We start from the raw sequence: 13,287 nt of genomic DNA, 5'->3' as shown, positions 1-13,287 counted from the left end.
TCATGACAGGTAAAAAGAAATCAATGTTTGAAAATTTCAAGATAAATAATTAATTACTGTGGAGCTATATATATTGCCTGTTTGATGACCGAATCTTCTTATTAATGACCTTTTCTTACCATATTTGGTTGGCAACGAAACAGAATTTAGTATTCATAAATAATGATGTGAACCTTTTGTCAATAAGTGCATATATTTTAGTCCTACAAGAAATTACTCACTTACGTTACATAATAAAATACTTTTAATATTATTTAAAACTAGCAAACCTTTTTTCAGCTTTTAGTCTTTCATTTTCTTCTGCTGTATAAGTCCATTGATAATAACCGAGTAAATACTTCCATACTATTGGTTTTAAATCATTTTCAATACCCTGCATGAAATAATAATAACAATGGTAATTATGCGAAACAAGAAGGAAAATGACGATAAATATACCCAATAAAGTAGAAAAAATAATCATAGTCGCTTTAGTTAATACTCATTTATTGTTAAACACAGTATTACATAACTAGTCTAGGTGGTTGGGACACGTAATACGTATGTCCAATCTCAGCACGGATTCAAAAAGCTCGTTTGACTTTTGCCAACTTACGTCACCTATGGCGAAGACGAGATATCCGTCTATCAATTAAGCTTCTGCTATGCGAATCATTTATTTCAAGCATACTCGGTTTACATACCAGACAGACAGACCGCATCATATCATAAAATAGAAAATAATATTTATACAAGATCAAACCAGATGTGGCTGTGAACGTGGGATACAGTAATCAATAAACTGAACATAATTTGGGGACAGTAAATCGTACAGTAATAATTCATAGGTCAAAATGAAGCTTATAATAAGATGAATATAGATACACACAATCTGATTACTCAATAGTTAAACAATAAGAATATATATATACATAGAGACTGACCAGTTGCAGTCCTAACACATCGATGGGAAGATTCAAACAAACAATACTAAGTGAATTTATATATTAATAGTTCATTAATAGGTCCTGGAAGTTACCCGTACTTATGTCTTCACCAGGATATAACAGTATTCTAACATATTTCCTTCTATAAACTGGTTTATGGTATCAGAGACACACTTAGTTTCTTATAACATAGTCATTTTTATTGGCTACCTAATTATCTAGAGTCAAAATAGTATGAACTTTGTGGGAATCTATACTTTTGACGAGTTACATCTTCAATCGATTAACTTTTCATGAGCATTTTACAATCAAATAAGATTTAACATTTTCTTGATAGGAATAATCATGATGATAGTTGATAACCCTAATCAGGCATACATTTTCATTCATTTTTTTTGAAACAAAAAATAATAAAAATGATCTTGATTCCATCAGATAGAACGTTAATATATTTGATCGAAACCAAAAGTTTTTTTTACTATTAACGGAAAGTAAAATATTTTATTCTATTGAAAATAAATTACCGATCATATGATATAATACCATCAATAAATGAGTAGTGACAACAGTATACTTATTAACAATATCAACATAATGGTGAAAGTTAAGAGATTAATTTCGATAAAAATCAATTTCAAGGAGATCATTAGTAATGATTGGGAAGAGAAATGTTTGAAACTTGGGTAGTTATATTTTAATCGGTTAAGTTTTATGTTTTTAAACAGCTGTTTTATGGTGCTTTTTAAGTTGTCCTTAATAATAGGTTTGTTTTTGGACTTAATAACTGTTATATCCCGACAAGAATAATGAATAGTAACTGTTGGGATTTATTTATGGACTAATTACTTACTTACGTCTGTTACCCCCAATGGAGCATAGGCCGCCGACCAGCATTCTCCAACCCACTCTAATACTATACGTATATTCTTAATGCATAGCTACTGAGTAACTAGTTTGTGTATATTCATATCTCTCATATTATGAGCTTTATTTTGACCTACAGACTATTATTATGCGATTTCCCATCGTTATTTCTAGTTTATTAATTACAGTTTCTCTCAATTACAGCCACTTTTTGGCTTGATCTTGTACAAATGTTATTTCCTACTTTATGGTGTGATGTGGTCTGTTACAAAGACATTAAAAATAGGGTGAGAAATTGATAAGCAACAAACCAATAAAAACGTTTTGCCTCTTGTCACAGTAAATAAAGACAGTTCCTGTAGGTATTTTCACCACAAAAATGAAACGAAAATCCGAATTTACAGAATAAATCAAATAAGTGTTATTTTAGGGGATTTAAAGTCTTCAGTAAATATAACTAACTTACGCCATTGAATATTATTTCGCGTAAATTTTCAGGTCGATTTACACGACCTTCTGGATCCAGTGACCTTTTCCATTGGGTCATATTCAGTGGAAGGGAACGCTGAACAGTGGGCATTGGTGGAAGGGAAATAGGATTGGGTCTCTAGAAAAACAAGTAAAATAAAAATAATTTGTACTCACCTTTAACAAGTTTGATATTTGAAAGTCTAGCATTTTAACAAATAAAATCTCATAAATGTAAACTAAGACTTCCCTATTTCGCTTACATTACCATTGTTAATAATAGCAATAATAATAATAATAAATCGTTGAAGCCAATTAGCAGAAAACCTCTCGTAGTGGTATTACATATTTTTCGATAAGTATTTTTACCATGTATGGACGCTATTAGAGTATAATACACTACGCAAAAAATATGATTATTAACCACGTATAAATAGCAACATGTGTATAGCACTATGGTTCATTAGTCTATTGATTCGGCTTTTAACCATTGGATAGAGGACTCTTGTCCTATTTCATCAACCTTAGAATAGTTAAGTTATTTTTCGTGAATAACAAGTGTGGGCTTCAGCCCCGTCTCCAAGTTACTACGTTCGAAGAGATTACGAGATCACTGAAATCGGCGAACGGAAAGAAGACTCAGTGACATAATGACGAGATAACTATTCCGATGCGGGCCATCCCCGTCGCCAATTGTTATATCTGGTAGTCGCTAATTGTTATGTTGGAATCGTTTGTCACTTGTACTTGTAAAACGAGGAACAACTGCAATTCCCACGATGCGAAAGTAAGGATACAAAGGTTGGCACAAGTGAAGATCTATTACCCCCAAAACACGATGACGACCGTAGTCGAAAATATACTCATCTATATGTCGATTTGCACACTCATTTTGATCAATGGTTAGGATGAAATCACATATATGAAAAATAACAAATAAGTGTTATACCGAACAAATTACCATACTGGAAGAACAAAACAAATACTACATTGAGTAATTATGACAGTAATGTTGGACAGAAATCACAATGAGTAAAAGAATGCAATTTTACTTTTTAATCCCATCATATCACAAACAGATAGTTATTTAGTTAAAACACTTACTTAATTGTTTTGAAATCATAAATGCTATGATTTTAACACTTCTTCAAAGATAGTAGGACGTACTTTTATGCGATGTCAGACCTTCAATGTGTTTATTCCGGATAATTTACACAGAAATAGAGATTTTATAAAATTTGGGACGATTATTTACGAATTCAACTATAAACTTGGGATTTATTGAGTGGTAATACAACAAAATAACGATGAACATTTTTAATTAATAAGTAAGCAACTAATAAATTTTTTAAAGCAACGGTGAATGAAGTAACTGAGAACACAAGTTTACATTGAACTCAGGAGAAGTAATTATTCTTCGAAATCACTTTTCTAACATTATATCATTAGCGAAGACAACCGATTGGTTAAAATTACCGAGTACGTTACAAAAATATAGTTAAACTATACAAAAATAAATATGGAAATTCATTATCAAACAAAATCAGTTGATATTACCTCTAAGGAACAGTAGTTTACTTTATTTGCAAATAAAAAAGGAGAAAAATCTATGAATGAAATAAAGCAAAACTTAAACTAACTCGTTCAACAACAGCAAATCCCCCTTCATCGTCGGTAGTTCTTAAACGTGCAGCCTCGATTTTCTGTAGATCTTCTGCAATACATTTTGCAAAATACTCTTCAGATGAACCGTTATTTGGTGCTATATTTTCATCGATTAAATTAGGTGACAATATAGTACTGACAATTGAGTTGACATGTATTCCAATATTTCTTAATGAAGCACCTAACTGGCCGGAAAAAGGGGACCCGACCAGCCCTGCCCCTCCCACTCTTGCTGAACTGAAATGACGTTTGTTTTGTACAAAACTGATGATATAATGCAGATATATTTTGGTTTAATGAAAACATAAACAAACATACATGAAAGAAGTAAACAGAATTCACTGCTGTCTAACATCTTTTTAAATGCTAGCAATTTACTCAAGCTAACGATTTTCAGGATTTGATTAAACTAAATATATTATTCATCAACAATCAGTATTGTTTAGGTAATTACTGAAAAATAAGAAGCCGTGTAGCTGGCATTTGCATGCTACATTGTTACAAACAAATATACCCACCTCGGTTATGCAATATGTGCCCATTATATCTTAATATCGGAGTAGAAACCTTTAAATTTTGATGGATAGTACGACTGACAGTATTTTTTCCGCTTATTTTTTGAACTCAAAACCGAAATTTTCAGGTTAATCTGGGGTGAAATTTAGAGTACAAATTAACAAAAACTCTTAAATTAAGACAGAGAAATGTTGCAAGTCAACACTTAATTTCGAACTGTGATTCAAAATCATTTCAGATTGAAAGTAATTATATTTTACTTTGAATATGAATTATACACAATAATTACGTATAGAAAACTTTTGATGAATCAAATAACAATTTCATTAAACTTACGGATCAGGAAGATGGTAATTAGAAGCAAAATTATATTGTGGACGAGGTCTGATAATGTACCGATTCTCATCGTCATGACATCTAAATTAATGAACAACAATAACAACCAGTCGATAAACAAAGCAATCATTCATATGCCCAAACAATAAAACGATTAATTCAAAACAAAGTATAGAAGATATTACAGAAAAATTTAAATTTCAAGTAAACACGGAGTACGTTAAAACTGTTTTAATGATTTAAGCAACCTAACATATTTACAGAATCTATGGTTTACAGACAACTGGATGAGTTTGTAGGTTATTCGTTACAAATGTAAGTAACGCACGATCTAGCACAGACATGTCAGTTTTAGATTCATACAACAAGAGACAATCAGCAGGATAATGAGCTAAGACAGAAAATATTGATTTTAGCAGTAGTGCGGACAAAAATAAAAGGATGAACGGTCAAAAGGAGAAAGTGGAAACAAGGAATGAAAAGAATGAGATAATACAGTAATTAAGTTACAAGAAAATAAAGAAATGCATCTAAAAAAACGAGACAGATTTATAGCCATATTACCTGACATCGTCAACCATGCATTTTGATTAATCGGTAAACTCTAATCAAGTCAGCGTCTCACAACACATCTTGCATTAATGATCAATGATTAGTGTGAAGTGATGTTTTAGTAGTTGTGGTATCCAATTGTTAGAGCCTTGATTATGAATTAGAATGCCATCTAGTCAGTCAGGTAGTAGTAGTTATACTAAGTTAGACACAAAACATTTGCAGTAGAGATGAGTACATGTATGATTATTACCACGGCTATATGTCTCGGTCAAACCAACCGTACACTCCTGCAACCACAATCAACACTAACCAGAAACAATGGCAGCTCGCCATGAGTAATACACGTTTCAACCAGGTCAACAGAAATATGTTGACAGTTTCATCAACAGCTTTATCATCTTTACTTGGCGATTAACCATCTAACATCACCCGACGGTCTCACCAGACACGTACAATGGTCCGAAGACAATCATGGTCAAATAACTATATACTACACACGTTTTCCACCTTACAAGCCCATGTTTGGAATTCTCAAGATAATACAGATTACAAAAGTAACAAATGTCGCCATACATATTTTCTAAGTTGATAGGCTGATAAAACTACCTAATAAACTTGAAAACAGTTCCCTGCAGAATAAATAATATATTTGTAATACTCATTGGGATGTTACAAACATATTATTTATTTATAACAATCTACCCAATGCTCAATTTATTCGAAATTATCAATTCAAACCTTGGTAATGATTCCTATAAGTTCCCTGTAGAGTTGAAAATTAGGTTTGCTTGGATAGCCGCGATCCGCAAGGCTAGATAAAGGAACAATATTGATAATACTTAGTTATCTTGGACAAGCTAACTGTTGGTAATTTCAGGAGGAAAGTGCTGAATGGCGTGAAATTAGAAGACTAGACACCAACAAATGCAAATAGATATATAACTGGGTGAGCATCTCAGTGTACTAAAATAGTTAGGATTAGCTGGAAATGCTTACATATTTACATACATAGATGATAAATTCTTTAAGATGAAATAGGAGAGCTTTTCGCCATGAAAACTCCTACATAGCTAGTAATGAGAGAAGACTGTATGGTTGTCGGCCTTCTATAGTCTGGACAGCTAGATGGTTAAATTACTACATTACAAGTATTTGGACAGTAAAATCACAAAAACATCACCAGTGAACAACGTTTTCCGGTTCCCAAGCAGGGTTTATAATCTGAGGGCCCGATGAACATCATTTAAGAGTTTGTATAACAAGGTTTTATCGGCTATATTAAGAATGGTTCGATTGTATTCAAAACCCAGCGACCAAAGATATGAATTGTGAAAACTTATTAATCAATACGTGAAAAGTACCTTGGTAAGAATTAAAATGTTTTAGGTATTATAAGATTTGGCTGTCTGCCATTCAATTTGTTTGGGCATGAGCCGCACTTTATTCCTTTTCCTAAGACCTGGGTATAAAATCAAATCAACGGATTTTTGTTGAGTTTTCCTGGTTGGTTCTTAGCTGACTTCTAACAAAGATGAACTAAACATCGCTTTGTACTGACAGAAATACCAAAATCGATACAACGATCAACGCGACCAAGTTAGAAATGCGCTTCCTTAAACAATTCAACTGAAAATGTATAGTGAAACTGACTAGTCAGTCAGTCAGCTACAAAGTACGACCAGGCACATATATGCATCGGTCCACGTTGCCACACCTCATTAGCACAACAAGATGAACACCGACTTCATAGTAGTTAATTTAGTGGTGGTAATAAATAAAAGAAAGATTGTGTATAAGATATAGAACAGGAAGAAAGAAGTAGTTGGTAGGAAGAGCAATTTTAATCTCACGGTTTAAGGGAAGACAAAGAGTGTATACACCTACGCCATTGTGATCGACTCTCAGCCATGTCACACAAAGTCTGCAACCATTGATTACGATAGTCACGCGGACCCCAACCAAGTAGCATGCATCTACCATCATGGCTCAGACTAGAAGTAAGTGAATTCAAGCTCTGATGCCACGTTTTGGTTTGGCCGCCCCTAACTCTCTTCCAACCATCCCCAATACTAGTCAGCATATCGCGTCGTGGTAATCGGTGTTCAGGCATACGTAACACGTGGCCCAACCATCTCAGTCGATGAAGATTCATGACCTCATCAACTGATTTACCATCATTCCCTAATACTTTGCGTCTAATCTCACTATTACTTACCCGGTGATCCCAGCAGATGCAAGCAATATTTCTAAGGCATTTGTGGTCAAATACTAGTAGTTTACAAGTGTCTTCTACCCTTAATGACCACGTTTCACAGCCGTAAAGTAGAATAGAACAAACTGCTGCGCAGTATACTCATCTTTCTACTGATAGATGGATACCTCTACTTCGTCATAAGTGACGTGAGTTGGCAAAAGCCAGACGAGCTTTCTGAATCCGTGCATAGGTTTCGTCGAACACCAACACATTAGGACTGATCAGACTTTCAAGATAAGTGAAGTTGTAGACGCGTTAGACTACTTCACTCTCTATCCTTAGTTTAGGTGTTGTGTTGATGCAGGCCAGTCCTGAAGCAACAATGCGCATTCGGACGGGGAGAAACGCATCTCAAACATCCTGTCATTGTTGCTCAGTGCGACCAAAACACTCCGCATTTTATCACCGTCTTCACCAAACAAGACCATGTCATCTGCGTTATCTAAGTCAATAAGTGGACCTCCTGGTAGATCAATCCCAAAAACTTTAGACTACGTGAAAGTCCTTTCCAGCAGTAGGTATATGGTGAAATTAAAGAAGATAGTGGACAGCCTTGCCGAACACCACTTGAGGATGCAAAATCAGATGACAGTTCGCTATAAGCTCTCACTCGACTAGTAGTATTCGAGTAAAGAGCCTTCACAAGGTTTATGTGCTTCTGAGGTACACCTTTCAATGACAGACACTGTCACAGGACCTTTCGGTCTACAGAGTCAAACGCTGCTTTCAAGTCAAGAAAAACTATTATTGTCTGACGCCGATAAGCATGCCTGTGCTATAAAACCAGACGAATAGTGAATATGCGGTAAATACAGTCACAACCAGGTCTGAAGCCAGCCTGATTTTCTCGTGTTTGCAGTTCATGAGTCTTAGTTAGGCGTCCGATAATTATTGAGGCAAGTATTTTAGATGCTATGTTAGTCAAACTAATCCCTCTATGGTTATTACAGGATGATTTTGACAATCAGTGATTGTGACCAGTCAGATGGGATTACATATAACTCTCAGATTTTAGCTAAAATATTAGTCAACCCAATCGCTAAAATTGGACTATCATCTGTAGCCAATCCATCTGGATCAGCTGCTCTTCCTCGTTTCAGATTAGCTACAGATTTTTGAACTTCAGTTAGTGTCAAGGGACCTAATTCAATGTTTTATTCAGGTTTTCTGGGTATGGTGGGTAGCTGTACAGTAGTTGAAGGCCAGCTGAACTGCTCTTTAAAGTGTTCCTCCCGTAGTTCTATACATCTGGGCTGAGAGCAGATAAGTGTCATCTTTTTCTGAGATAGTCTCACTTACACTTGAATTCTTAATTCCAGTTTCTTTTATTCGTCTGAAGAGTTGCCTGGTGTTGCCTACAGCCACTGTCTTTTCCATCTCTTTCGCTTTCGTTGCCCACCACTGCTCACGATCGTACTGTAAACTTTTGGTTAACCTAGATTTTCTCTCTTCATCGTGTTTCGAGCCTGATTGGATAAGTCTACGAGAGTCTATCAGTGTAATAGATGTAGGAGAAATCTACTGGTTTTTCGTGACCCTATGGTTCAAATCACTAATACATGTCACTGCTGTTTCCACAGCTGTTCGTACATCTTTCCAAACAACATCTGGGGCAGCCCCGTTTTCAGAGCTACGTAGGCGTAATTTCAGTTGTTCCTGGAATCTACTTTTGGCTTACTCGTCCCTCAGTTCAATCCTAATGGGTATTCTTAGTGTGGTTTTTCTGCATCCAGTGAGGCGCGAGCAACTACATGCTCGTATTAGAGCACGATCGGAGTCCGAATAGGCATTCCAGAACGAGAGACATTCTTTTATTGAGCCTCTCCGACGACGACTGATGGCAATATGGTCTATTTGAGTCCATCGTTGGTTTGGTGCAGGGCGTCCCATCCATGTTAGACGATATCTCTCCTTATGATTAAAATTAGTGTTTGCTAAAAACAAACGATTGTCTGAGCATAGTTGCAACAGACGATCACCATTATCGGTTCGTTGAGCCGGAATACTAAAATACCCACCTAAATGTCTTTCTGTTTGATTTAAGCTGCCTAATTGGGCATTAAAGTCACCCGCTGCGAGTACTATGTCTGAGCGCTTAGCTCCGTACTTGTTGGGACCTTACCGCCGGAGACAGATATTCGTGGGATAAGGTGAGGTGTGCATTTTTAGGGTCGACCTTTTCTGATCCCACCCCTCCTTGTGGGAAGGCAGGATCGCTGTTATGCTGGTTGTCTGAAGGAAACACCTTACTGCTGTCACACCTCTGTACAGTCAGCAGTACGACTTCGCCCTCGGACCTTGGGTTTGCTGCTTTTAGTCTTACCGTTCTTCAATCGACCTGCCTGGCATCGTAGGACCTTGAGGAACGACTGTTCCAGCCAGTATAGCTCGATTGGTTTATTACGACAAGCACGCCCGACCACCACGTCAAGGTAGCAGCAACGGTTGGGAACTGACTATTAGCAAGGTGAAATACAAATCAAGATTGTAGACTTCAATAAATAACGGAACAAGGTTTTATGACTACCAGTATAGATAAAAGATTTCAAATACACTCACCTTCTAACGTCAGCCAAACTACTCAAACTTTGCAAAAATGAACTTGAACCACCTTTACGGAACTCGAATGGGCCATAAGGTTTTTGTGATTTTAAGGATAAATACACTCCACGACAAGGAAAGCATGGGGCCTTTCGTATAACAAGAAAATCCATATCCCTAATATCGATTTCATAACCTTTTCTATCTTCTTGGGATAATGACGAGTCTATAAGGTAATCTAAATAGGAATGACAGTGAAATCTACCTTGATCATGATGGGGTACCCAGTGAATACTTACTTTTGATCCCTAACAAAAATTGTAATTATACACGAATTCCAAACTAACATGATCTGTTAAGAACAATGTTCCCTTGATTGAAATACTATCTGTCGGGCATTGGTTCGAAATATACATCAAGTAGACGTCCTCCCATTTTCTGCAATCAGTGTTTCCTGATCCGTTCTGAAAAATTACGAAACTAACCACATAAACCACACTGTAGGCAAAATGAGTTGAGAACAATTGACACTATTACTAACATGGAACAAAAGGGAGAAGAGCCTTGCAGTGTGCTATAAACTTACGTGCAATAACAAAAGTTGCCTATTTGGTTATAACAAAGGAACTTTGGAAGACAAGTTTGTCAAACACCTAAACGGACAATTTTTTGTCAAACAAACAAACAACTTTGAGTAACAAAAGCGTTTTATTGATAACGAAAACACACGAAGGGGACTGAGAAATAGTATAATTATGTAAAACTTTGCGATATGAGAGATCTCTTAAAGCGGCTTGAATGATTATTGTTGAGCTTACACAATATCTCTGTTATGACTGTACCTTATAGCTCTTTATTTCATTCACACACCGTAACTTTTATTCCATACTTGTGGTTAAATACTTTCAGAGACACTATTTGTGTTCTTTTTATGGTGGCGTAATAAAAATGATAGTACTATGAACACACGCACGTATATGCCGAGTTGTGGTAGCAATGACAGCATAGGTAGTTTCGGTTTTCTGATTAGGAAATATGGCTTTAAACTTTTGCTACCGATTTCGAATGCTAATTGGTTTTCCAAAATAGCTCACTTATTTCCACAAAAATATAAGGGTTTGAAGCCAAACATTGTCCATTTCACAACCTCGTTTACCACTCAGTTATTGACAAAATACTGACCTAGACAATGTCTATATCAATTTGTATACTTAAACACCTGCTATATCACAAAGCTTACTCCCAAGTTTCAATAGATTAAACAATATAAAAAGTGCCGGATGCATTTAGATTTCGATGAAACAGGGGAAACAAACCACGAATGCTTAGCGTAGCAGTAATAAAAGAACAAAAGAGGAAAAACGATTAGTGAAGTGATGCGTGTAATTTGGTTGAAGCTTAACATCATGTGAGGCTTACTACGAAAATCTATAGGAGTTTTGTTAAAATATGTAAATAGAAATCACCAGAATAATTATTATTAACTCGGTGGATATGTCAGTGACTATGATGAAAAGCCTTATGCACAAATGGGCACAATAATTACAGTTTATAGGATTTCCAAGGAGTGAAAAGGAACTATCAGTGATAACAGAAAGTGTATACAAAATGTAAAATTTCTATGAAAACGTTAAAACTAAAGTAGTCATATTTGTGAGTAAATACAGTTAACAATCAACTGGATACTAACTAAACTTATCCACCGAAATGGATCTTCCCGTCAGAATACCACTTACTAACGTTTGATCTTTAGGACACAATGTAGGAAAGTATGTTACATTGATGTCTCAGTTCTAAAACTGCGTTATCTGTAGTAAGAGTAAAGCCTAATTTGTGAGTCCCGTATAGGTCTCCAACACATTTTATCACTACTTAAAGCAAAATGGATTTGTAATGAAAAACAACCCTTACACGCAACTTTGGATCTATCCTAATATGCAATTCTGATGGCCTCATTCATTTGTATTAGTAATAACAAATGAAATTAAAATCCATAAGTGGGATTCCACGAATAAATTTAGGTTTCGCAGTTTTTAACTGGAGGTTGGAGACCCAACTCCACTGAATTACTAAAACCAAACAAACCCAATAATATTAAATGTTTTAACATTTAATGCCGACATATCATGATATGTCGAAATACAGAGGCGGAAGACAGAACCACATACAATTGGAAGTGCCAGGGCTGAACAAGCTAGACCAAAATAAGCCTCGTAGTTCTAATTCACACCCAAATATTCGAATATATATAGGTAGTAGAACACATATGCATATTCACGTATATTTATATATATCATCTGGACCAAAAAGCTGGTTTATATAGATCCGGTGATTCCAAGCACTACTAAAAATCAATGCTCTGGAGTCATAATGGTTCGGCAAAGAGGTTTCTCATGTTACTGTAGTGAAATAATGCTTCACATAATTACCATACGTTGATCGATTAGCAAACAAACCACGCGCGCTGGTCATCTAACCAGACTGAATCATGGCGAAGGGTTCAAACAAACTTTCACAATTTCGGTTAATAAACATCCAGACAATGAAGCAAATGATTTATAAAAACCCTATTCACTAGATGAATGAGATGAACTTCCAAAAATCCATGATTTTAATCATAGTCACTGACATATCCACAGAGTTAGTAATAATTATTCTGGTGACTTCTATTTACATATTTTAACAAAACTCCTATAGATTTTCATAGTAAGCCTCACATGATGTTAAGCTTCAACCGAATTAAACGCGCCACTCGATTTATGATTTGCCACTTTATATTATATTGTTTGATTTGTAAACGTTAACTGAAATTTTTCGATCGATATTCATATTTTGTCAATCTTTGACTGTCGACGGTTGCGCATTAAATATATGTGGGATATTTTTGTGGTGTTTACTTGGACCGATGATTCCTTAGATACTGAATGTATACATTACTCCAACTTCGTTCTCCACATGAAAACCAGAGACCTCTCATACGATGCAAAGGTTGCAATTTAATTTCAAATCTTTGGTGAACAGTCTTCGTTATTCATTATTCGTTGCCACTGTCTTAGGTTGGCTGAAGTTGGAGATGATGACTGGGTGCAACATGCTAGCATAGTAAATCGAGTGTCTGGGTGTTTCAACTTATCGGCAATGACGGAAGACCGGCTTAAGTGT

The 13,287-nt window shown here is 35.6% G+C and overlaps 1 protein-coding gene across 1 annotated transcript in view; it reads right to left on the bottom strand.

The window, feature by feature from the left end:
- Positions 1-12,592, bottom strand: part of Smp_130480 (TBC1 domain family member 15, putative) — a gene marked incomplete at its 3' end in the record, with an annotated part of 32,436 nt that extends 19,844 nt beyond the window's left edge. The window contains exons 1-8 of the mRNA XM_018790042.1: positions 12,555-12,592; positions 10,473-10,589; positions 10,391-10,433; positions 10,144-10,351; positions 4,776-4,856; positions 3,899-4,187; positions 2,257-2,397; positions 270-373 (exon numbers count right to left, since the gene is read on the bottom strand). Coding sequence (XP_018646390.1) covers positions 270-373; positions 2,257-2,397; positions 3,899-4,187; positions 4,776-4,856; positions 10,144-10,351; positions 10,391-10,433; positions 10,473-10,589; positions 12,555-12,557 — 986 coding nt within the window. The 5' untranslated portion in view covers positions 12,558-12,592. The remainder of the gene's footprint in view (positions 1-269; positions 374-2,256; positions 2,398-3,898; positions 4,188-4,775; positions 4,857-10,143; positions 10,352-10,390; positions 10,434-10,472; positions 10,590-12,554) is intronic.
- Positions 12,593-13,287: the final 695 nt, after the last annotated feature.

This window comes from Schistosoma mansoni (assembly GCF_000237925.1).
Source record: "Schistosoma mansoni, WGS project CABG00000000 data, supercontig 0126, strain Puerto Rico, whole genome shotgun sequence".
Lineage (NCBI taxonomy): Eukaryota > Metazoa > Platyhelminthes > Trematoda > Strigeidida > Schistosomatidae > Schistosoma > Schistosoma mansoni.
Note: the sequence above shows the minus strand (reverse complement) of the source record. Positions and strands in the feature narration are given on the sequence as shown.